This window comes from Artemia franciscana, chromosome 19 (assembly GCF_032884065.1).
Source record: "Artemia franciscana chromosome 19, ASM3288406v1, whole genome shotgun sequence".
Taxonomy (NCBI): domain Eukaryota; kingdom Metazoa; phylum Arthropoda; class Branchiopoda; order Anostraca; family Artemiidae; genus Artemia; species Artemia franciscana.
In genome coordinates this window covers 19,263,932-19,291,440 of record NC_088881.1, presented here as the reverse complement: position 1 = coordinate 19,291,440, position 27,509 = coordinate 19,263,932, and the positions used below count along the sequence as shown (strand labels likewise).

Sequence of the window (27,509 nt, the reverse complement as noted above, 5' to 3'; positions counted from 1 at the left end):
TAACCTCGTCGAAATATATAGCCCATATTGCATATTTCTCATGTGTTTAATGATTCTTAATTTTTGTCACCATTGTTTTAATTTATGGGTAAACTTGGTTTAAGAAGAGTAACACTAAGAGAGGTCTAAAATAAGCCATGTCTAAAATAAAAGAAAAAGGTATCATTTTTGAGGGTCTGTAAAGGGCTTAAAATTGAATCTGCCACAAAATTACATATTATAGGCCTACTTGAAAAGAGCCTAAAAAAACATTTGAGTGGCATTTTTTGTTTATCTGAAGGTGAGAAATATGGATTGCTCCTTATTTATCCAGTTTACTACTGTTGTTTATACAGTACAAATTATTTTATGATGCAATGAAAATTTTTGAAGCTAGTCTTTAGACCTAACACTAAAAAGACACCTTTAGTTTTGCCCAGTCAATAAAATAATTGTGAATTTTCCATTTTGAATCAGATGAGAGTGTTTTTCAATCGAGTTGACTCATTTTGTAGAAGTTGGACCAGTTAAGCAAATTCAAACCATTAAAAACATTCTAAAATGCTTTTTTTTTATTTTTACTCTTAAAACATCCTGAAATGCCTTATGTTTCTATTGTAAAAGATTCAAAACTATTTCGGGTTTCCAGTAAAGGTTACTTGTCTATTATAGCAACCACACCAATATTTGGGCAGTTTTCATCTGCTGTAAAACCTATTTCTATGTGTACACATGGAGATAATTAGCTTAACCTGAGTGAAATAAACTACTAGGCATATATATTCTAATTAAATATTTAATATATTATAGTAGGTTAGGTACCTAATATGATGTATGTATGTATCAATTTATTGCCCACCTAAAATACAACACTGATGGAGTATAAAGAAAGAAAAGGGAAATAAACAAATAAATTCTGACAAATAAAAACAAAACCAAAACAAAGAAGAACTGACAGGAAAAAAAGAAGAAAAAAATACAAATAAGGGTAGTTATATGTAAGACCAGACACATTATCAACAAAGGACAATTTCAGAGATGCTTTCACCAATAGTCTGCTTCTGATATCTCTCGTTTTTTTTTTGCGCTGGGAACACTGGACTAGCAACTCCATACCACAAGGATAGGGAGCTGTTGTTAGTCCAGAGAGGCAGCTGTAGCAAATATTTCATATACTTGTAGAAACACTTCTGTATATCCCAAATGTCTGAAGCAGAAAGAAGAGAACAAAATGGTGCAAGGGTGAGTAGATGCAGAACAGTAAATGTATTATGGACGCTAGCTAAGATACGGTCGTTGGATTTAAGCTTTAACACAACTAGCAAACCGTATGCTTTCCCAGATTTTCTGGCAAAAAATATCTTTCAAAAGTTGATGCGTGGCATAAAGATTTGACCCAATTGGTACACCTAGATACGTCAGTGAAGCTTGTGCTTTAATAGCATGGTCACCTAATTAAACATTTGTCAGGCATTCTGAATGGTGATTGAACACCAGGAACTCAGTCTTACTCTCATTAAACCAAAGACTGATACGTTTATGCCCTCTATTGAGAATTCGAAAATTTTCCTCAATTCCAAAGGCTGTTTTACTAATACCAAGGATGTCATCAGCATAATTAGCTGGCAAAACATCAATACCCTTAAATATACATGTGGTCAGAACGTTCTGTTGTGGCACAATGACAGAATTATTAAACAGGGACGGAGAAGTAACAGTGCCCTGTCTAATACCCTTTTTTACTGGAATTGAAGGAGTAAGTTCCACTGTAGCAGGTGAGATGGTGACCTTAACTCTGGCATGTAGCTTTTTATACATATCACGTGTTGATTTAATGACAGAAATATTAACTCCACACTTATAAGCAGTCAATAAGATACGCGGATGTATACCCGTGTTGAAAGCTATAGATACATCTGACACAACAAAATGTAATACCCAATTATTTTCATGAGCATGTAGAAGTAAATTAGCAATCAAATAGTGAATATGGTCGTGACCTACTACTTACTCCTTTCTTGAATCCGAATTGGTTATCTGGTGTATAACACTTATCAGATAACATGTCAATAATTAGTAACTCAAAAATTTTGCACCACACCAGTTACACCACAATTGGCCTAAAAGAAGAACATTTGTCCGAGGGCTTTCTATTTTTTAATACCGAGGTTATTACTCCAGTACTGAACAAATTAGAAACTATACCACAACAGAATATCATCTGAAAGAGTGAGGTCAGATGCTCTATCAGGAGAGGGGACCATCATCTTAGATGCTTTACACAGAGGCCATCAACACCACGAGAAGTTTTCTTTTGTAGCTTAGAAATGCACTCAGTAACCCCAGATCAAGTAACAATAAAACTTATCTTATTAAGAAACCATCAAGCTCCCTTTCATATTGATTTGGCAATGATGGGTCAGGCTGGAAAATCCACCTTTGAAGCAACCATACCACTAGTCACTGGTTATTTTGACAGTATTATAAACTTTTGAATTATTCTTTTGAGCACTTTCCATACGAAATTAGGTTCACTTGTGGCTTTGCTTGATAGTTCAGCTACTGATTTAGCCTGGTGTTTCCTAAGCACTTTAGTGAAACGTTGCTTTGTTTTCAGACGAATTTCATTTGTCAAACTTTGACGTGGCATACCACACTCCTTCCAGACACGAAATCAGAATTTTGATTTAGCACAAGAATCAACAAGATCAAGGTTACCTGACCAACCATGCTTCTCAGTTCCAAGATGTACTCTTTGTATGGGTATACTAGCACGTTTAGCAGCTCGTGGAGCATGAACGATCTCTGCACAGTAAATATTCAGCAAGGTTTGCTTCTCTGCAGAGGCTAGTAGGTATTTTTTTGGGATGGGGAGTAGATGGAAAAGCACTTTGATCTTTTTCAAAAAATAATCATGAACAGCCCAGAACGTAAACATATCTACACAAGATCAGTCCGTGGTTTCATTTTATTCACTATCATTGTCTGGACTTGGATCACTCTGTGCAATAAGTTGAACAGGGAATATATTACTGATAGGCATATAGTCTGAAGTCTGGAAAGTAGAGATAAGTGAGGATCTCGAGTTTGGTTTTATATTTTGGGGAACACATGAAACAGTCCAGAGAAGTTGTACTGCTAGGGTTATGGATATATGTGAAACCTTGGGCATTCTCGGCCACCAACAGCTGAGAGACATATACTATTTAGAATATTTGCATTACTGCTTCTGTTGTCAAAAAGGTTGCAGTTCATATCACCAGCAAGGATTATTGCTAGGTTTTGCAATTCACAATCAGCCACAAGGGAACTGACTTGGTAGCAAGCTTGATCAAATTGTTTTTCGGATGTAGCATTATGGTAATTGGTGGGTAAATACCACCTTTGGCGAGTTTATATCTCTTTCATACAGTCTTGCCTTGAATACTGTTCCCTTGTTTGGCATCATGGCCTAACGCAGGAGCAGTCAGATGTGATTGAGAGAGTTTAGTTTCGGAAATTTTTGGCAATTTCAAAAGCGCCCAAAGTCCCTTACTGTGCCCTCCTTGAACAGTTTGGCCTAGATTCCCTTGCTAGCTGTTGATAAAAACTGTTGTTTCCTTTTGGTACAAGAGTGTTAAACAGCACATCCCATCAATGTATACTGCCCTTCAAACCACATCAGGAAAGACCCACAAGAGCCGTGGCAGGAGCTGTACCTTGTATACAGCCAATCAATGTGTCTTGAAACAGATATTTGAAAAGCTTTCTTCCCTCATTTGTAAAGTTTTTTAGTGTTGCTGCTAGTAAGCAAGAATAGCTACAGCTTTGATTCGTTAGTTATATTATATTTTGACTAGTCAGTTATTGTGTACTGATTTTAAGTGGACGATTGGATTTATTTCAAATTATCTCATAAGTGTTGACTATGGATTGTACATGTATTTGTGTTTTGACGACTAAAACGAATATTTGGCTTGTCTGCTGCTTTGGTTCGTTAGTTATGTTTTATTCTATTTTGACTAGTCAGTTATTGTGTACTGATTTTAAGTAGATGATTAGAATTATTTTAAATTATATCATAAGTGTTGACTTTATGCTTTGACAACTAAACGAATATTTGGCTTGTCTGGTACCCGTTTTGTAAATAAATTGAATTGACATACACTGAGACCACCACATAATTCTGAATTTTGACTGCCGTAAAATAGTCACTGCCGCGACAGTGTTCAGGTATGAGGACACTTCTAGTAAGAATAGCAGTACCTCCACTTGGCCGACCAGCTCCGGAGTGTCTAGTGGCACGACTTATTGCGGCAGTAGAAACAATCATGGTGAACAAATTTAGACTGTCAGCATTGAGAAGGTGCTCTTGTAGGCAGAGAACGTCATTTGTGCCACATAGAGTTTGGATTTTTGGTAATTTCACTAAGACGCCTCCATTAATATTCCCTGATGTAACGCATAGATCAGTGCTTATTTTGAAGGATTCATAAATTTCTGTGTGACAGGACATTTGTAGCTGTAACAAGGGTGGTAAGCTTGGTTGCACAACACACACTGCATTTTATTTTGACAGGGGATTTCCAGCATGTTCGAATGTCCTGTCTGCGCACAGCGCGAACAGTGACTAAGAGCTTTACAGTGCTGGGCAATATGTCCATAAACTTGGTAGTTGTAGCAGCGAGGAGTAAGAGGGAGAAACTTCTGGATGCGGATCGCTCATACTCAATTATCACTGACGAGGAAATGGCTGCTAACAAGTCTTCTAGACGAGAAAACTGAAGTTTTTAGGAGCTAGTTTTGCTGATACGGGAGACTTTGGTGCAATTAGTTATCAAGTTCTGTTAATGACCATCAGTAACACTATCAGAAATGAAACGGGTAATTCCATATTACACTGGAACTTTTAGCTGTAGTCTCAGCGATTGGTCGTTTGATTTGATAAGATCAGCTATCAAAGGCGCCAAGTATCTTTTCCCTGTCTAAGCTCAGTTGTCGCCGACTTCGAGTCACCGCACAAGTTTTATAAAAGTTTTGCGGTCCTTGGGGTCGTTCAGCTCTTTAGGTGGATTCTTTAATATAACGGTAAAAGAGGGTTTGGATGACCGTCTGGGGGCTTGAGGCAAAGAAGGCAAGGGGTTGTGCTTCGACAGGACGTAATTATCGAATTTGACACATAGTTCGTTAGCTTTGTGAGGAAGCGTAGCACTTGATTCCCCTAAGATAACTGGTACTTTGTCAGGCTCGTAGAGCACGAAACGTGGTAGTGGTATTTGCTTTTCATCACGCTTTTTAAGAATTTTAAGCATGTTCAAACAGGTATCTGCAGCTTTCTGTCTGTCACTTGGACGATTTGTGCAGTTTACATAATACCACAATAATTTCTTCGCCTCCATTAACGAATCAGTGCTAAAAAAAAAGTCTGCACCAGTTTTCGCAATATCGGCATGAATATTCCCCACAGCTAGGGCACGGTATAAAAAGTTCAGGACTCGAGACCATACAAGCTGCTGGCTACAGAGATCACCGGGAGCAAAGGAAGCGTCAAGACCTGCTCACCTGTCCTCTACAATTCTGGCTGCCTGATGTGTTCTAAGCAGCCTGCTTCCCATAATTCTCTGTTGTAGTTTCCATTATTTTGTTTCCTAAAGTATTATATTTGCGTCATATATACCCTCTCTATACATGTATCTCTCTGACATATTTATCTAGTTTCAATATTCAGCATTTATTTTGCTGAAATGTGTATCATCTGCGTAAACACATTTGGTTTGTCTAAAGGGAGAATACACTGTTCGTCAGTAAAACAAAATTTTAGATGCAATCAGAAGCTGGACTTATAAATTCGGTTGACTAATAAATATAACAAGGTGGTTATAAGAGCCATTTGGCTAATCAGTTTACATATGTAAAACTAAAGACAAATTGTTTAGAGGAGAAAATATAGAAATTTTCTATTTTTCTATGTTTTCTACTAAGAAACCAGGATGATGTAAAGCAAGTAAAAAAAAGAAAGAAAAATGCTAAAAATTTTCAGCAATAACCCCACGTATCCTAAGTCCGGAAAGAATATCAAGTAAACCTAAAAAAAAACATACAGAATCACCTTTTCATTTAGAAAAATGAAGGGAAATACAAATGTTTCAGCCAAGACCTCCTCTTGGCTATCCCTTGTGAGATATTAAAGACTACTTAAGCAGTGTAGAACTGAATGAAGAATTTTCTTCTCCTTACTTTCTAAGGTACTGAGCCAGGGCATGCAAAGAAATTCTTGAGTCAGGAGTTAGATGAGTAATTTTATGTTGGAGGAGGGGAGATCTTTAAAAGACTGTTTTTCCTCCAAAATGGGCTTAAAAATTTTCCAGACATAGCAAAAAATATCTTCTTTTTGTATTTCAGGGGTCTTCTTAAATTCCCCTTTCCCTTTCTTGTAAGTGCTCTGGGTACATAGCACAGAAGTATGCTTAGTGGGTAGAGATGCCTTTAGACCTCATCCAAACCGCTTGTGATTTTGTTCTGTAATTTGTCCATGCGTTTATTTCTCAGAATACAATCTCCTCCCATCCCTGGAAGTGCCTTATTATATGACTGAGTGGGGTTTACTATTGCTTCTACTAATAACTAATCGCAGAAAAAAGGTGCTTGAGGCTAATCCAATCTGTTCAAAGCTTTATTCTTTGATTCCTTCCAATAAGCTCCGGTTTCCTTTAAGTCTTTTTGTGATCTCTTCCTACTCCTATTCTGGTATGCCCGAGTTTTTGTTTGGCTTCAAAACGGATGGACATTGAGCACAATGCCTTTTTTTTTAAATAGAACATACTTATTCCAAGATTTCTTTCATTATAACCCTAGAAAGTGGAATCAAAAGTGTTATTTTTTACTTCACTGAAAGTTCAAAGTACTAGTTTTTTTTTGTCATAACATCGAAAAATTACATACTGTTCAAACATCCAGAATTCAAAATTAAAACCCAAATCAAATTCTAATCAAGGTCACAGAATAAAAGATTTTTGTAGAATGAATATAGCTGTGACATATAATTTAGTTTTACTATTTTAAAAGGAACTTTTTTTCACCTTATTACTTTTTCATTCCATTTCCGCTGAAACTGTAAAGACTTAATTCATAAAATTAACTATTAAAATGTCAATATTTTTTAAGTAGTCAGTTTTTTTTAGTAAACCACCCATATTACTTGTTATTCATTCATAGCAATTCATGATTGTTCTCAGTTTTATGTAGTCTTCAAATTGCATTTGGCTTTTTTGTGTTTTAGTATTGCTCTTTATTTTCCTTTGTAAAGTTTTTTTTCCAAAATTCGTTTTTATATTATTTTTATTTTAGAAATTATTTTTCAAATGAAAATAACGAGCAACATGAAAACTTGAACTTGAGGTTTTATAAGTAAACCACCCATATTACTTGTTATTCATTCATAGCAATTCATGATTGTTCTCAGTTTTATGTAGTCTTCGAATTGCATTTGGCTTTTTTGTGTTTTAGTATTGCTCTTTATTTCCTTTGTAAAGTTTTTTTTTCTGAATTTGTTTTTATATTATTTTTATTTTAGAATTTACTTTTCAAATGAAAATAACGAGCAACATGAAAACTTGAACTGATCAAAAATTATCTTATATCAGCCCCCGAGTCTTTTACTCTTTAAATTTAATCTATTCTCTGTTGAAAGCATAAAGTTAAGTGCTTTTATTGAAAGACTTGATAAAACTTGGTCACTTGCCTGAGAAAAAAGATAATGGCTGGATTTGGTTATTGACAAAAATGCAAACACAAAAGATTCTGTTCTTGGTCATGTTTTTGCCACATGAAAATACTTTTGTATGAATTAAAAATTCTGTTACTGGACTATTCTGAAGATGATAATGATAATTTCTCTAGAAGATTGATTCTCTGTCTCTTTAATGGTAGTTTTGCTGTAGTTGCCAAATTTCTACTCAAGATTCACAACCCAATTGTGAAATTGTCAGCCAATAAAATATTACAAATTGGCTTGTTGTCCTGTGAAATGAATGTAGATATAGGCCTATATTAACCCATCCCTCTTTAGATTTTGAAAAATAGCTTCTTTTTTCATTGAAAAATTAACAAACTACCCCCTCTAGATTTTGAAAATTGTATTTTTGCCTTCTCCCTCTACATTTCTGTAAATTTCCACCACTGAGTGAATTTCGTTCATTGTGCCATCAGTGGCGCCAAATGAGGGGGGAAGGTAGAATCTCCCTCCTTTAGCTTATTAAAAAAATGCCTTTATTAGAACATTTTCATTGAAAAACAACTTTTTTGGTATTCACATTGCAAAAACGAAAAAAAAATGCCAACTTTAGATTTTGATGAATAGATTTTGCTTTCCCCCCCCCCTATATTTTCCTGAATTACTTGGTGCTATCAAAAGTTAAGTACAGCTTTTGATATTGCTTGACAATAATATGTCTCTGTGTATTTCAAATGTAGATCCCTAAAAGCATGTAAATGAGAACCAATTCAAGTGTCTTATTAGTCATTAATTGACACATGCACTTTCATTTTCTCAAGTTTGCTTTTACCTGTATGTGTATTAATATAAATATTGATTGAAATCTTAATGAAATAAAAGTTTTTTCTCACACAAATGTTTACTTTTGTCATACAGCTATAACCAAGCAGTTTCAGAAAGGATGGCAAGAGAACTGGATTAGCATGCTTTAATCTGTATAAATCGTGCTAAATTTATATGATTGAAAACCACTGTAGATCTTAGACACCTCTACCATAAAAGAAACTTAAGTATTTTTACTACTAATGTCTATCTTTGTTTTTAGGATGTTGACAAAAGTTGCTTGGTGCTCCAATGTTAATGATTCTACCCATGATGGAGTTATTCTACTCTCCGAGAGCATAGAAAGTTTGAAAAATCAGGAAGCGTTCCAGCAAATTGCACAAGCCTTGGAAAAACACGCTCAAGTAAGGTGAAATTCAACTCCTTTGTCCCAATATATTGCACTGTTCAATTGAATTTAATCAGCCATAACTTTAGCTCTGAATTATTGAATTTATCCATTGAGAACGCTGTAAATAGTTAGGATTATTTGAAACATTTAATGATTTATTATTTATTTTTGTAAATAAAGAGTCAAGAAAATCTATAAATTTGCAGCATGTTTCCCGAGACGACACTGTACCAATAGAGATATAGTAATTGAACCCTAGTAGATCTCATTATGGACTCAAACACTATGTTTGGTAAACATTATCATTGGATGAGATGCCTGGTGTACTAAAGATTTGGGTGGGGTTGATGTCTCAAATCTTGCTTGAATGTGAGATTAAATAAGGTACTGTTTATGCAAATAAAATAGGCAATTCCGCAGGATTTGTTTTCTAAAGGGTGGAGGGGGGTGGGGGTATAATTGAGAATGGTGAGGGCAAAATCTTTGAAATACAAAAAAAAACATATGAACAGTGTAAACTTTTTAGAGAGGTGTAGAAAAATTGTAAAATTGCTGATGTGATTCAAACCCCTCTACATAATTTTACTATCTACATCAGAGTATCAATTTTATCTTTCTTTTTATATAGATTGATGAATCTGCCAGAAATGATGTATCCATTCTGGCTGCACCTGTTGCAGGTGGTCGTGTTGTATTTTCTCCTATCGGCCCAACTAATCGTGACTATGATGATGTAAGACGTTTTACTGATGCAGCATTGAAAGGGGTTAAAAGGTGTGTTCACATATTTTGTGTTTTCGAAATCCTTTTGCTTCTCTAAAGCTCTTTTACTGTTATGTTAATGAAGATACTGTATGGATATTGGCCTTTTCATAGCCAATCTGCTACAAATGCCACTGGCCTTTTAGAGTGGTGAAGGGGTGGTAACAATACTTTTATTTGTTGTAGCTCTTATTAGTAAACCCCTTAATAGCTAGTAGTTTTCTTTTGTTGTTGCTGTTAATGTTAGAACCATATAGAACACACTATTCTAGATGCAATTTGTTTCAGTAAAGCACAATGACCCTCTAGCTTTTATCCAAATGATTTTGAGGGTCATTTTGAAAATGATTAATAGCCCCAGGGGTCACGTAGAATATACATTCCTGATTAGATTTAGACCCTATATAGGCAAATCTTTGTGAAAAAGAATCGAAACATAATTCGCTATTAGTATTATGTTTACTTTTCTTGTTTTGTTTTTTTGTTTTTTTTTTCACTTTAATGTGTCTACACTGATCAGGTGTAAATTTTACTAAACGGAAAACTTTTTCTGTAATATTTTGCAATGCTCTGCGTATCCTCATACTAGCCCATAATGGCTTTGGTCCTATACCAATTGCTCTTCTGAAATTGACAGGTCATGAGTTAGTTCCAGTTAGTAGGTAGAACTTGCACTGCAAAGCCACATACCAAATAAACCAGCCAAATATGGTACAAAAATCGTGATTTTTTGCAATTGTAAGAAGCAAGTAGTCGACGTGGATGATGCAGGTTTATATCCGAGAAAGGGAAATAATACCAGTGTACTTCCCACAATTGAATAGTTTATGAAAGATATCAAAACGACACTGTTGTGGCATCAGACCACCACCATGCACGGAAGGTTTACAGGTGTTCCTTTATAAGGAGAGCAACTTAAAGCAACGTGCTTCAAGTTGAATACTTCCTTGGTTCTTGCTTCCTATATTTTCTGTTTTTATCTTGTTTGTGTAGAAGAAGAAGAAAATTGTTCCTGTACTTTCAAAGTTAGAGTCAGACCAAAGAAAGGTTTGAAACTTTCGGGTAAATATGCTCTGCAAGGAGTTCAGGGAAGAGGACCTAACCACAACCCATGTTATTTTAATTGGATGCTAAACACAGCATTTCTCAGCTCTTTTATAATCTACGCACATGACACGTGCTGCAGGGGTCAGAGATAATTTGGTCGATGTACTCATATGATGAATATATGACAGACTCATAACGCCTTATCTGCAGTATCACTACAATGTTCCTAATCTGAATGGCCAGCTCTGTGTAGTCATGGTAAATTTTCTGGATTTGTTGTACCGCCTCCAAGTGCAGCTGAGATAAGAGTAAGAGGACTAACTACCAGCTCCCGTCAGCACAAGCTAGGGTGGAAAACCGCTAATTACTGGTGGCTGTATAGAAAGCCCTCTTGCGCTGAAAACAGATCGGACATAGAATGCGAAGGAAAATGTGTAGAATGAGTCCGCAAACTAACATTCTGCAGGATTTAAGCAAAAAAGGGATATATGTCTATTTTATGTAATTTTCTGTTTCTTTCTACAAATGTACACGAGTTATTTTATTCCTAAATTGAAGCAGTACTGGTTACCTTCGGTACAAGATGACAAATGACTCTGAACAGTTAAAGAAAAAGGTATGGAACATGAAACAGCAACAAATCACATTGAATTACAAACAAAATGTTACTTAAATCTAAAGAACAGCTTGATAAATATGCTATCGTGTAATTTAGATACTTCACAACATCACGATTGAATAGGGAATGTGCTATTTTGGCGTTTGTAAAAGGTAAACAGAAAGGAGGAATGGAATTCCCGACAGAATTATATATATATATATATACAGTGCTGTCACTTACTTGAAGTACTTTTACTTGAAGTACTACTTAAGTAAAATTTTCCGTTACTTGTACTTATACTTAAGTAAAAACTCCACGGTTTACTTATTACTTGATTCTTAAGTAAGATTACGAAATACTTATTACTTAAGATACTTTTAATGTACTTGTTTTTCAAATACTTTACCTTTGACAAGAAAATTTTGTGTGTGTGTGCTTTGGCAATGTACAAGAAAACATCACTTTTAGATTTAGAGCAAACTCAGATATAGCTTTTGTGTGTATGTGCTTTGGCAATGTACAAGAAAACATTACCCTTTAGATTTAGAGTAAACTCAGATATAGCTCCATGCCCTATTTCTGGATATGAAATAAGGTATTTTTTTTCGCCAAAAAAGAATATAGTATGATTAGCACTTGGTTTAATTTTTGTTTAAAAGTTATATAAAAAGAAAATTGAAATTATTTCACAGTTCACTGGTCGACAGTGAGCTAAAATCTCTTGTTTTGTGCTAAATGTTGCATATTGTAGTCCATTTGGGCTTATATTTCTGACATTAGTGTTTAAATTTTGTCATCTCGTCAACTGAACCAGATTTCTACCATTTCATCATCTTCAGGACCATATTATTGGTAAAACTACTGAAGCTATGAATCTTTGCCCATCTAAATGTTCTCTGCAATAAACAAGTCTAGGGAATTCTAGCTGGATCCAATGCAGTGGTATTTTGTCAAATTCGTTCCAGCAAAATCAGGTATTCAGACGAATCTGACTTCAGATTTGTCACTCCATTCATAAGTTATATGCCCTACCAGATTAAAAGAAAACTCAACTTTCTTAAGACTTTAAACCCTCTTCCCCTCACCCTATTTGATAAAGGGGTTGTGATACCAGAACTTGATATGAGCCCTGATCTTAGGCATCTTTGGTCTAGTTTTCATTCGGATCCGTTACTCCACTTGCCAGTTATACTAAATTAAACAAAAAATTTAAATTTTTCAGGAATTAAAACTAACTCCCCCTTGTTAAATTTGAGCTAGGGTCTTTATCTCAAAACTTGATTTGTCATGGTCTTAGGCCTCTTTGGTTCAATTTTCATTCAGATCACTTTAGTCGCAAGTTACTCTGAATTAAACGAAAAACTGTTATTAGCAATTCTCCCCTTGTTTTATTTGAGCTACGGTCTTCATCTTTGAACTTGATGTGTCTCATGATCCTCGGCACCAAATCTGGCCATCAAAATTTTCATCCAAATCCAACCAGCGGTTCTCCCCTTATATGTGATTACACAGACGGACGGGCAGATTTTGCAACGTCTTAGGTAGCCGTGTTGGCTCATTGAATTAAAAAAAAAAGGAAAATAAATGCATATCATAATCCAGGCATCATCGCCTTTTTGGATATTGAAAAATATCCATCAAGATAGGTTTTTGAGGTCTGTCTGTCTGTCCGCCCGTCTGTGCAATCGAGTATAGCGGGAGAACCGCCAGTCAGATTAGTATTAAAATTGAACTATTTGGATTAAAATTGAGCTTAATTAGGGCGATGGGGCTTTAAGTGTTAAAAAAAATTCGAATTTTTTATTTAATTCACTGTAACTTGCAAATGGAGAGATGAATTTCGATGAAAATTGAATAAAGATGCCTAAGAGTATGATATGCATTGATTTCTGGGATGGAGACCCAAGCTTAATTAGGGTGAGGGGGAGGGGACTTTAAGTGCTAAAAAAGTTGAGTTTTTTGTTTGACTCAATTTAACTTGCGAATGAAGTAGTGGATCTCAATGAAAGTCAAGCCAAAAATGCCAAAACCATAAGACACATAATGTTTGGAGATGAAGACCCTAGCTTAATTAGGGGGAGGGGGCTTTAAGTACTAAAAAAAAGTTGAGTTTTTCATTTAATTCAGTGTAACTTGCGAGAGATTGATGGATCTCAGTGAAGATTGAACCAAAGGTGCCTAAGACCGTGACAGGCATCAAGTTTTGAGATGAAATCCCTAGCTCAAATAGAACGATGGGGAGTGTGTTTTAAGTGCTGAAAAAGTCAAGCTTTTGGTTTAATTTAGTATAACTTGCAAATGGAGCAAAGCTAGACCAATGATGACCAGGATCAGGGCTCATATCGAGCTCTGATATCATAAGCCCTATCTAAGATAGGGCGAGGGGGAGGGGTTTTCAAGTTTTAAGAAAGTCGAGTTTTCCTTCAGTTTCGTAGGGCCTGTAACTACTTCCACCCATGGCTTGCCCAAAGCCTGGAAATAACCCTTTTCCAAATTAAGTCATACTGAAGCCAACCTTCAACCAAATATTCTATCCCCAGAGAAAAATTACTTTGTATGGCACTTGGTATTTACCAAGTGACATACACTGATCACAAATTCTGTCGGTCTGTCGGTCTGTCAGTCCCGGTCTTGCTAGTTTAGGCCCTTCCAGATAAGCTAGGACAATGAAATTTGGCAGGCGTATCAGGGACCAGACCAGATCAAATTTGAAATAGTTGTATCCTCGATTCGACCATCTGGGGGGGGAGTGGGAGGACAAAAATTAGATCGGATCTTAATTAAATTTGATATTTAGAAGGATATCATGTCTCAGAGCTCTTATTTTAAATTCCTACTGGATCAGGTGAGATTGGAAACCTATTGGATAGGGGGAAACCTAAAATCTTCGAAAATGCTTAGAGTGGAGGGATCGAGATAAAACTTAGTGGGAAAAATAAGCACAAGTCCTATATACGCGATTGACATAAACAGAACGAATTCACTCTCTTTTGGGGAGTTGGGGGGAGGGTTAATTCTGAAAAATTAGAAAAAATGAGGTATTTTCAACTTACGAAGGAGTGATCAGATCTGGAATTTCATCTGATGAAATTTCATATTTAGAAGTATCTCGGAACCCGGATCTCATGTTTTAAATCCCGACCGGATCCAGTGTCATTGGGGGGATTTGGGGTCGACTGGAAATCTTGGAAAACGCTTAGAGTGGAGTGATCAGTACGAAACTTGGAGGGATGAATAAGCATAAGTCCTAGATACGTGATCGACATAACTAATGGATTCGCTCTCTTTGGGGGAGTTGGAGGGGGTGTTAATTCGGAAAAATCACAAAAATTGAGGTATTTTTAATTTAAGAGCGGGTGGCCGTTCGTGAGGTATTTTTGAATTTGATATTAAGAAGGAACTCATGTCTCAGATCTCTTACTTTAAGCCCCGACCAGTTCTGGTGACATTGGGGGAGAGCTGGAGAGGGAAACCGGAAATCTTGGGAAACACTTAGAGTGGAGAGATCGGGATGAAACTCGGTGGGTAGAATAAGCAAATGTCGTAGATACGTGATTGACGAAACCGGACTCGATCCACTCTCTTTGGGGTAGTTAGGGGGGTCCAGTGCTTTGGCGAGTTTGCTACTTCTGGACGTGCTAGGACAATGAAAATTGGTAGGCGTGTCAGGGACCTGCACAAATTGACTTGATAAAGTTGATTTCCCCGATTCAACCATCTGGGGGAGGGGGCTGAAGGGATAGGGAAAATTAGAAAAATGAGGTATTATACTTGCGAGTGAGTGATCGGATCTTGATGAATTTTGATATTTAAAAGGACCTTGTGTCTCAGAGCTCTTATTTTAAATGCCGACCGGCATTAAGCCTCTGATTTTTCTTTTAAATTAATCTATTGATTCTTATAATTTTGCTAGATCTCATGCCATATGAGCTCTTGGCTCTTCCGACCTCGTTACAAGTGCCATATGAGCTCTTAGCTCTTGTTTTATTCCTTTTTTCTCAGAAGATTTTCGAATTAGTCTCATTGTTTTTGCCACTTCATGGTGTGAAAACTGCTGCTAAAAATAGATAGGTTGCAACTTATGCCGTATTGTCTTCTAGTATATTTAAATGTGTGCTTGCATCGTGCCTGTGTCCCCTTAAAAGTTCTGTTTCTTACGGTAATATTGGTTTGTCTTCTGTTGCATATGCAGACGACGTTCTTCTTGTTGCCCGGACTCGCCGTGGATTGTTTTCCAATTTTACTGAATTAACCAATGAACTATCTAAGATTGGACTGTCAGTTAATGCGTCTAAATGCGAGTTTGTTTGTTTTAATAGCCCTTATGCGGTCGCTCCATTCGTTGCTGGGACTGCAATTCTGCCATGTTCTTCTTTGGTTAGTTGGCTTGGTCTGTGTTTCGGTCCAACACTTTCCACTACCTTTTCATCCCTAGTGAATCAAGCCGTAAAAGACCTACGCGTCACTTACGGAAAAATATCCCCTAACAAAAGCTGTTACAACCGCAACGGTTTGTGCATGATTTATAACGCTTATTGCACCCCTGTGCTTTTGTTTTTATCAGGCATGGCTCATCAATTTCGTAATAAAAATCGCCATACTCTACGTGCGGCTTATTTCAGATATTGCAAATTCCTCCTCCGGCTTCCTAGATGGCACCAAAACAGAAAAATAATTGCTCGATTTGGTTTAATAGATATGACTTCTTGGATTCGGTATTCCAGTGATGATTTATGTAAAAAGACTATCTACTTTATTCACGTTTACGACCCTATGCAGTCTTTTTTTCCATATTGATACTGGTTAATTAGTCCTTGTTGTCTTTTGTCAGTTTGAATTTTTTTCTTGCTGTTTATTGTTTTTGTTTATTTATAATACTCCGTACTTTGTGTTTTTTTATACTTTTACGGATAATAAAGTTCATTCATTCATTCAATCTGCAGTTTGACCAGCCGTATGGAATGCGTCTGAATCAGCGGGCTCGCTGCAGGCCCGTGATTTTATAATATATGTTTGTAGGGAGTTTTACCGACCATCTGAATTGACTACACAGTACGCGGCTTGCTTGAGTAAAAACCAGCCAAAGGATATAGATGCCATACATTTTCATAGCGTGTCTGAAATTTAACTTGAAAACTGGAGGCAGTTTCCTTGTAAAGATGCCGAGGGCGAGACATGTCATCAAAGTGTGAATCAAGACTTCATTTTCATGCCCTTCTTTTCTTTCAGCACGCTGAGAGCCAGCGACCTTGAGCTAGCTGCCAAAAGTGTAGATTCTTGCTGCTCCTCTTTATTGAGCTTTGATTTCTCTTATTAAAAAAGTCTGCAACTGACTCACTTGGCTCCTTACTTTTAAATTTGAGTTTTTTTTTGTTGCTAAGGTTTTTACTTATTGAATCTGAGAATGAACTACTTTATTACCTTTTATGTGTTTTAAAGCCAATCCAAAGTTTATTCTTCTATTTTCAATATTTTTTCCACCATTCCGACATGTTTCAGAATAACCCTGTATTTTTTAAAAGGTCTCAGATTTGACTGAACACTAATCGCCAGAAGTTTAACTCTATGTGCACTGTATTAATCCTTTCGTGTGATCTGTCTGATCCAATCAGAACTTTTTGACTGCACTTAATTGTTTTGAAAGTCTTTTGCTTTCAAGCCATTGTGTTGAAAATTGGTTCAGATTATTTTTTGGACTTCATTTGGTGTGTACCAGCCAAACAATGGAAAACAACACTTTCAATATTTTTTCAAACGTGCCAGATTTGATTGAACACTAATCGCCAGAAGTTCAACTCTACTACGTGCACTGTGTTAATCCTGTCATGTGATATGTCTGATCCAATGAAGGGTTTTTTGACTGCACTTGATTGTTTTGATAGTCTTTTCCTTTCAAGCCGTTGTGTTGAAAATTAGTTAAGATTATTTTCTTAGACTTCATTGGGTGTGTACCAGCCGAACAAGGGAAACGGTTAAAAGTGATAAAACGGAAATTTTGGTTCTTGATTAAGATTTCCAAGAGAGGAATGACAAGGGACATTTTATAGGCAAGGGAAGGGGCTAAGAAGCCTTCAGAATGGCTTTAAAATAAGGTAGCAAGGGCTTGATATCAGAAAAATATATATATTTATATTTATATTTAAATATATATATATATATATATATACCTAGGATAATACTTGAAGTAGTACTTGAAGTAATACTTAAGTACAATTTTGGCAAGTACCTGATATTTGATACTTAAGTAAGAATTTGGAAAGTACTTATTACTTGATATTTAAGTAAAAAAACAATGAGTACTTAATACTTGATACTTAAGTAAAAATTTGGAGTACTTGTTGCAGCACTGTATATATATATATATATATATATATATATATATATATATATATATATATATATATATATATATATATATATATATATATATATATATATATATCACATTGAACTACGAACAAAAATGCTACACATCGAAATTTTTGTTAAAAGACAAAACAAAACTACAAAGGTATGAAGGAACGTGTTGGTTTAGCGTATATGAGTCTGTAATTGATAAACAGAAAGGAAGAAGTAATATACGTGCAAAACTGCATAAACTGACAAATGACTTTAAACAGCTAAAGAACAAGGTATGGAACAAGATACAGCAACAAACTGCATTGAATTGTAAGTAAAATTGGACTTGAAACTAAAGAATAACACAGTGATTATGCTATTGCAGAATTTATATATTTTGGAAGATTACAATTGAATAAGTAGCGTGTTATATTAGCATCTGTAAAGGATAAGCAGAAAAGAGGAATTGAATTCACGAAATAATTTCATAATTGAACTGAAATTGCTGATTTGCACATTTTAGATATTTCAGAGGGCATAGGCATTGGAACATTCCAAAGTCAGAGGTAATGAAGCACGAAAATGACTCGCAAACGAGATCTGTGGCTAGAAGACATGCATTAAATCGCAAAGGAAATCCGAAGTTAGAAGAGAAGCAACAGTAACGTAACTCAGTTGAAATTGCTTATTTGACACCTCATAAATTAAGACTAAAGAACAATGAATATGCATGCTCCCTTTAAACGAGCTATTTTGTATTTATTTATGTATAGATGGATGCATAATTCTTTTGTGAAAACGATTTTGAATGAATCCGAACAGCTAAAGCAAAGGGCATGGAGAAATGTCTGATGTATGAAAATGAAGTGCAAACGAGATGTAAGGCTAGAAGAAATGTGAAAACAAGCATCACTACGAATTTCGAATGAAAATAACGGCCAACAACATCTGCGGTTTGGAGAAAAGCGACAGGGATGATGATATCGAATCGTAAATTTTCGGACTCGTTAACGAGTCAGGATAGAAAACAAAATCCCTTTAAATAGATAATTTTTTGATGCATTAGCAGGAATTGAATTATCGCCAGAATTTCTTAGGTTATGCTAATAAATAATTAGAAAACAAGATGTCCACAAGCTTTGAGCGTGCTGGGGCCCGGGCGAGTACCCGGCTCCCGGCACTAACTTTTTATATTAGTATTAGACGTTCCAAGATTCGCAAGCCCCATCAGTTAATAGAACTTAATGTAATTATTCTGCTTCTCTTTCTTTTAAGTTCGACTTATTATATGACTTTATGTTTCCTTGTTTTAGATTTCATATAGTCGTTGTTTAGGTCTTATATTTTTTATTAAAATTATATTTTTTTATTTCTCTATTAGTGTGTAAAAAACGACGGTTTCTTTTCTACCTTTTGAATAATATCTAGCTTTATTTCTTCAAGGTTTTTTGAAGGAACCTAGACACAGAAAAATAAGGGAGGGAACAAATTTTTTGGAGATATGGGTAATTTTTTTATAGGTGTTAACGTATATCCTTGATTTTTTTTTTTATTCCATCGATTAAAAAAACGTTTTCCAAGAGGGAAGGTTAAAGAAATGGGAAGAGTCATATTAAACCCGAAGACTATCAACAATAGTCATATAATGATATAACTTAAAGAAACAGAAATTGCTATTAATGAATAAGAAAAGAACTAAGACGGGCAAAAATAAAATGAATAATCACATCAAACTTTAAGGTAATAGATAGGGCCACAGATGAGTAAATTAATCATTCAATGAACAGAAATTACCGCAATAATAGCAGTGCAGGCGCAACCTCTACCTGGTAAAAGCCGGAAAGTGATTTGTGCTTTTCTGGAAAAGGTTCACAACAATAGTAATACTACCCTGTCCCTATCCCTCCCCTGAAACTCCTCTAAATAGCCTGAGTGTCATTTGCATGTCATTAAAAACAATTTGTATTTTGGACGGTGTGGATCTTGCTTAACAAAACAGCTAAAAAATAATTAAATCACTAATAGAGAAAATGTTTAAAATAAATTTTGTTTCCAGTATTGTGTAAATGACGGTTTGGCCTTTAGAATGTCTAGGTGGCGGAACCCCTACAACTGTATGTTCCAATTTATGCTCGCCATAAGTTTGCCTTGATTCATCGTTAAATATTTGTTCATTTTAAGATTCGTTTATTCATTTATAGTAGCATTTGTTGACTTGTTGTTTGATGTGATTATTTATTTAATTTCTTTTCGTTTTGGGTTTCGTTTATTCATTGATAGTAATTTCTGTTCATTTCAAGTTTGAATTACTATAGGACCTTTTTTTCTACTTATCTCAGGTTGACTCTCTTCAGTATAATATGAAAAAAACTTCGTTTTCTTAAAGAGTTAAAGAGGCTGCGTCCCAAAGTCGAACCTTAAAACGTACAGGAATTAGAAGAGGCAGTTGGGGGGCTGCCGCCCCCCAAACCCCCAGCTTTTAAAGACTCTTTTGTACAGGTTTTTTTTTTGTGGGGGGACTTCATTGTTACTAATTACTAGTTTCGGCGCAATGGTTCTCCTGTCCTCTTGTGTTTAACATTTTTCGAAGTTATTCCATTATTCATTCATTTCAATGTTTTGTTAATTAAAAGAGGGCCTTTCCCAAGCCAAGAGCGGGGGGTTAGCAAAAAAACAAAAAACCTGTACAAAAGAGTCTTTAAAAGCTGGGGGTTTGGGGGGCGGCAGCCCCCCAACTGCCTCTTCTAATTCCTGTACGTTTTAAGGTTCGACTTTGGGACGCAGCCTCTTTAACTCTTTAAGAAAACGAAGTTTTTTTTTCATATTATTTCTGTACGTTTTTCTACAATCCATGGTGGATGTAATTTAATAATTCCTGTACTCCTCGTACAGGAATTAGGAGAGGAAACCCCCCCCCGCTTTTAAATCATTGTATAAAATAGAAAAAAAATAGATAGAATGACCGAAATGTTTCTTTTGCTCATAAGAAGCTAATATTCTGTTATCTCTCAAATGATAAGCTGTCCAGGTGTTATCAAAAATTTTTTGATGTTGTGAAAAAAAAACCGCCCGTAAGGGACTTGAACCCTTGACCCGAGGATTAAAAGTTTCACGCTCTACCAACTGAGCTAATAACTTGCATGTGTGTAAATATAACTTCTCAATAAATTTTAAAAATTTCAAATTAACATGGGCTCTTATGGAGAGAAATCCGTTAATTAATAGCTAATGCGTGGTTTCTGGAAAACAGGGAAGGAGTTATCGGATCGAGCTGAAATTTCGCGGATAAGCTCCTGCGCCGTAGGGGACCTTAACTTGTGAATTTCAGCCCGATCGGACAACGTTAAAAGGGGGGGGGGGTTGGAGGGTCGAAACTTTCGGGAGGTTAAGATTTTCCTACGAAACTTTCCAGGAAAATTACTCGGAGAATTCCGCATCGAATGAGTCTTCGTACACCCAGATCCGATGTCGGATGTGACCTGTAGGCGTCTAGGAAAAAAAAGTAAATGAATTTTAAGTGGCTATGCGTGGTTTCTGGAAAACAGGGAAGGAGTTATCGAATCAAGCTGAAATTTCGCAGATAAGCTCCTGGGCCCTAGGGGACCTTAACTTGTGAATTTCAGCCCGATCGAACAACGTTAAAGGGGGGCTGGGGTTGACGAGTCGAAACTTTCGGCCAGATTTTCCCCATGAAGGAAAAGTTGGAGGGGGATGAAATTTTGCAGGTTTCTTAGTTGGAGCTCGGGCTACGAAATGCATCCCTCCCCATCCCTCTGCGACCACTGGAACCGAAGATCGCTTAACATTGTCGTGTGTCGCCTCTTTATAGAGGCACGAGTGTGCCTCCTTGATGACTCTTTCCTTCGAAAAACTTATTTTTTTGAAAAGAAAGGTTTTCTAATTAATGTTTGTTTGTTTTTAATTTACATAATATTATTAGTGGTTGATGTTAAGATTATTTGTAAAGTTTGCTTGGCCGAATATAAATGTGCGTTAAAGCGAAATCCGATCGAAGATTAGTCAAATTTGGGCTTATTTCGGGTCTCACAAATCAGGACGGCAATGTCTTTCCGTGAATTTCGTTTTTTACTGAGGATGGCTTTTCTCTGTCTGCATGCCCTATAAGTTACAAACATATGAAAAAAAAACAGGCCTATTTTTGGGCATCACAAAGTAATTTAGCCTAAACGTGTAGGGGTTCGCCCGGCCAAAAAATCCTGTTAATCTCATTTTCAAGCAGATTGCAGAGACGAAATATTAGACCCCGTTTTGTACGTCACAAATCTTTTAGTCTTTTGTTCTGGAATGATTAAAAACGTTCAAAGAGATGTAACTGGGCAATAGTGTAGCGAGTCATTTCTGATAGAAAAAAAATATTCGTCAAGTTTTTCCCTGTATAAGTTTTCCATCGACCCAATAGCTTGCTAATATAAGTTTCAAACTTTCAGGAATAATTATCCGTCCCTTTTCGGATGGACTATCCTCAAGGAGACAAGATTGTTTTACTACTCTTATTCATTTCCCTAAATTCAATATTTTAAGTACCTTTGTCCGCTCGAATTACTCCTTATCTTTAACTCGATCCTCTCAGTCATTCCCATTATTGGTGCCAAGATAGGAACCAATTATTGTACCAGACAAGGTATATGTAGACAAGAAAAAATTGAACAAGAAAATTGAAAATTTAGGCTATAAAGACAGACCCTTATTTTAGTGCCGAAGTTGATGAAGAAAATCATAATAGCATTCCCACTGTTAGCCATTGTTGAAATAGATGATTAAGAGTTGGAGACCTTTAGAGAACGCCAGCTAAACCTCAGGAAAGATATGAGGAAAATTTATCAGCCTAATACTCTCCGCTAGGAATATTTATGCCTAAAATATATTTTTTGTAGTTTCAGACTCCCATTTGGAAAATTCTTCCGATATTTTTACCTGCCTGAATAGTTTGTTCTGCTTATATATGTTTTTACAGCGTGAGCAAATAAGGTGGTTTTTGCTGCACTTTATTGTCTAAACCTTCACTTCAGTTTATTCGTTTTTACTGGTACTTCCCAGTAGAATGATTTAAGAAAGAAGTTTTCTACCCGATCTTCCAGTAATAACTTTATTGCTTTAACTTACAGGGCCTTGTCGTCAGGTATGAAGAAACCACTCTTAGTTCAAGCATATGAATGCCCTCGTTTCCCTCACCGAGATCTGGCAGCCTTTGTTGGAGCCCTTCATGGTCTTTATGTGGTAAGCTGTCCTTCCTACTAATCTTATTCATGGGTAAACCACGACTTAGCAGCCGAAATTTAAAATATGGGTTTCAAAGAAACTATCTAGTTACAAGTAGTTCCCATATAACATTGCTTTAAAAATAGCAATTTTTATTCAGATTCAACAGAGCAGTAATTTGTAGTTGTGGAAAGGAAATTTAGAGAATTTCCGAAAAAAAAAGCCGTGAGCCCCTAAAAATGTTCTACGCCATTGAAATTGTTATTTTCGAACACTTTTTAGAGTAGGTTAATAACAGTGATATCACCATCCCTATTTGTTTTGTTTTTTTTGGGGGGGGGATTATTTCGGATATCACAAAAGGAAATGGCGTTTTCTGAAATATCCCAAAAATTAACATTATAAAAAAACGAACGTTAATACAAAAGATTGATTGTTAATTTCTGTTAAAGTTAATTTTCGGAGAAATCTTGAAACCTTGTTTTATTTTGTAGAAATTTGAGGAAACATGAAAAATCCGGGATAGTGTAGGTACAGGATTATATTCCCCTATCTTGAACAATGAGGAAAATCTTTTTTTTTCTTTTTTTTTGTATAGGTATTTTCAATATGAATGACCCAGCTCTTATAACATCCTCTTCAATGGGACTATAGTTTTCCATATTTATAAAAGTGAAGAATTGTTTTACCATGTCATATTAAAGGATACGTATTGATATAGACATTGAGAAAATGCACAGATTGATATATCATTCTGGACTAATAGTAGTCTTCATATCGTTATAACGCGGTAACGCACATATGGATAATAATGCTGACAGCTATTCCTGTTAGGGATGTTCCTGGTATTACTTCTAATTGTGAGTGATAATTCTTTGGTCTTCTTCTTAAACCTACAATCCCGCAAAGTCAATAGACTATTCGAAAAATGTTAACTCAAAAGGAGTTACGGCAGAGGACTGTGTTTATGGGAAACCAAATGAATAGAGAGGTTTAAATATGTTTTAATTTTCAATGATAAATTACGTATCTAAATTGGGATGTTGCAAAACAATTTTTTTTTGTCATTTCATGGTTTTTCGAAAATCTAAACCAGTATCCTGGGCATATTTTCCTAGTCCTTTAGGATTTGAACGAAAATAACTTCTTATATTCTCTACGTAATGAAATATATTTTTAATTGACACTAAAAGTACCTTATTCACTTTTGACTTAACACTCAAATAAAATTTACAAAGGAAATTTGTCGTGGAATCCCTTTTGGAAGATTTTGTCTAAGGTAAATCGTTTTTTGTTGGTGAATCTTAAATTAGTGACAACTTTGTTTGCGAAATTAAATTTTTAATAACAAGTTTTTTTTAACTCAAAGTAAGGAAGCAACATTAAAACTTAAAATGAATAGAAATTATTACGTATATAAGGCCTTGTGTTTCAGGAGTCATTATTAAGAATTGGGACAATATTCAAACTCTAGCGTAAAGTACGGGATGTTGAGGAGGGGGCAACCCCTCTCATATACGTAATAATTTCTGTTCGTTTTAAGTTTGAATGTTGCTTCCTACTTTGAGTTGAAAAAAACTGTTTCTCTTTATATTTAATTTCTATTTTTTTTTAATAATGCCGGGAAATCCGGCTCCACCTCCTCAGAGAAATCTTCCCCGCGGAAAGTGCCTCTAGACGATTCAATCCCCGGAAAAATCTACCGGACAATTATTCTTAACATCTCCACACGTAAGATTGAGTCAGCAAAGACAAATACAAAACAGCTTTTAAAAAAAATAAATAAATAAAAGGAATTTTGTCTAGGAGTTCTGACAAATCCACCCAGTGCAAAATTTCTCTTGAAAAATTCAATCTTCGGAAATCCCCCCCCAATGAAAATTCGTTTGTTTTTCTTCTTTTTTCCGACTTATAAAATAATGGTAATTCCTTAACGACTTATTAAATTAACTAATAAGACAAAATCCTCGGACGTTCAGAATCGCTGTATTTGAATTTGTTTATTTTCTTCAAAAAAAAAAGTTTTACTAAAACCTGCAAAAAATGATGGCTATGCTGTAAATCGAGTTTGGATGTCTCAGAAAGTTTTTTTTTTTTTTAAAAAACAAGGAATAAATTTTTATTCTTTTTCGAAATAACTCATAATAGTTCAGCGTTATTTCCCAACAAAGGTAAGACCTCCCTCTACAAGCTTGCTCCTGGGGACCCTTTTTCCCGCTCGTTTTTGTTTGTGTTATATTGAGTATAAAATAAATGATGATGATGGTGATGACCTGTATGTAGATATGCTCACATATTTTACGGCCGCGCAGATTTAAAATGCATTCTCCCAGAAAGTAAAATCTTAGCAATGTAGTTTGAAATTACGTCATTACGCGGAAAACCATTGCTAGCGTCCTGTGGTGGCGTAGTGGATTTGACCTTAGCTTGGTAATACGGGACCCAGAGATCGAATCACGCTGCAGGAATGCACTGCAGGGCCGACGCAGGGACCTTAGTAGTCAAGAAGGGTCGTTAATTCTTAAATAAATAAAAAATAATAATCATTGCTAGCAGTTTGGCTTTAACAAATAAAGATCGAATAAGCGATATGTAGTGACAGGCATTATCAATCAATCCACTAGGTTTGTTTACCCCAATACACAGTGTGTCTAACTCGAAGCCCTTTTTTTCTTTTTTTGCATGGAATTTGTCACTGATTTAGAGCGACACAGTGCTTTTTGTGTAATAATTCTCTTGGCTTTATCAACTTCTCATCTTTTTATGCTCCACTACTCCTACTCATTAACTTATTTAGCTTTCTTGGCCAGGGTGTTGCACCGTATTTGGAATTTTGTTATGATTAAGGAAGTTGAAGCTATGATAAACGTGGCTTGAGCCCAGCTGTATTTTAGGGAATAGGGCTGAAATTCATTGATACGTTAGAAAAATTTTGATTGTGTAAAATTTAGGAAGAATTCGTTAATTTTGGAGGAAGCAAGGAAATAAAATAGTAATTTAAAAATTAAGCAGAAACTCTTGTAGAATAGTTGTCCATTGAGTTTTCCTCGAGTTTGTCAAATTGAAGTCTTTTAATCCTGCTTTTTGAAAGTTTAAATGAATCTGCAACTCCTCAACATCTGTTGCATTTTTTTTTTTTTTTTTTTTTTTTTTTTTTTTGTCTCTTATGCTACTTATAAAGATGGATGGATTGCTATCAGCATTCGTAGGATGTGTTTAGGAACGGATTCTTTCTAGTATAGGCTGTATCATAGCATATATCTGCTCATACGACTTAACGAATTGTGTTAGTAAATCATTTTACCGAAAAAGAGACTTCTCACTTAGATAAAGGAAACTTGAATTTCTACTGGTTAAATTACATGTTTGAGATTTCTTATCAGCGAAAGCTTCGCGAAAAGAAAAATCAATATTGGCTACGATGTTGAAAGCTAATCAGGACATTTTTTAGTTACTTGCATGTCTCAAAAATTACATTTTTAAGCTATAATCAATCTACCAAACTTTTCTGAAGTGGACGGGAAAGTGGGCTTTTATGTTTTAAGTTTGTCTTCTCTGACGTCTATTACCAAGTTTTGGATATATCTATTATTTTAATGGATATTCTTTTTATAGCCCATAGAAGTTCGAGAGGCTCTTCCAGAAAAAAAGGTGAAGGCGGAAGTCATTGGATTCCATTCCACCAATAAAGATGCTCAGTGTTATGCAGATTTGGCTGGTAAACTAGAAGCTGGACGGTTAGATCTTTTTGTTTTTATTGGTTTAGGATTTGGCCATTTACTCATTTCCATATTAATGTTTTCAAGAAACATTAATGTGAAGTCGTGACCCAGTTGCGTTTAGCTAATAACAATTTCAGGCATGAATATGTGGCTTGAATTCAGTCGTGGAAAGACATTTTCAAGTTCTATCCTCCTCTATTTTCTTTTTAAATGCCTCAAATTAGTTTAGTCTTACCTCTAGAAAAACAAAAATCTTCATGTTTTACCTGTATCTCCCGGATCTCTGGCCTGGTTAAGTTAACTAAGAAAACTTAAGCAGGAATCAAAGCCAAACCTGGAATATGTTTTCAGAGCGTGGACATATTTTTGAAGAATCTTAATAATTAGGGAAAATAAGGAGACTGGAGCTTAAATTGTACTGTACATCTATTCCCGACAAGCTAGATTGAAAGAGCACAACAATTTTTTTAATTCACATGAAGTCAACATTCAGATAAAGGGAGGGTTGGAAATAGGAAATTGAAAATATTTTCCATGGCTTGATTTGCAGTTTTCATTAAGTAAAGGCTGCTCAAGGAGGGTATGACTTAAACAGGGGCAATTTTTATATCTGATTCAATTTTGATTCTTATGACAATCTCCAGTCGACAATATCTCGGAAAAATCTAAATTTTTAAAAGATTTTATAAGTTTTGAAGGGTTCCTCTTTGTGATTCGTGATAAATATATTACGGTGGTTGCAAAATGTTTTGACTTACCGAAAAACTTGAGCCTTCAAGACCTACCCCCGCGTCATCTTTTCGAAATTATCTGTCATTTCCCCATCTGGCAAAATACTTTGCGGAACTGTATTTTGTTTGATTCACTTTCCGTGAGACCATGAAGAAGTAAGATTCGTCAAAAATACTTGTT

At 35.5% G+C, this 27,509-nt stretch overlaps 1 protein-coding gene across 1 annotated transcript in view; it reads left to right on the top strand.

Moving 5' to 3' along the window:
* Window positions 1-27,509, top strand: part of LOC136039381 (putative aminopeptidase W07G4.4) — a gene marked incomplete in the record, with an annotated part of 44,012 nt that overhangs the window by 7,679 nt on the left and 8,824 nt on the right. Inside the window, 4 exon segments of the mRNA XM_065723058.1 lie at window positions 8,778-8,919; window positions 9,535-9,680; window positions 22,782-22,893; window positions 26,491-26,612. Coding sequence (XP_065579130.1) covers window positions 8,778-8,919; window positions 9,535-9,680; window positions 22,782-22,893; window positions 26,491-26,612 — 522 coding nt within the window.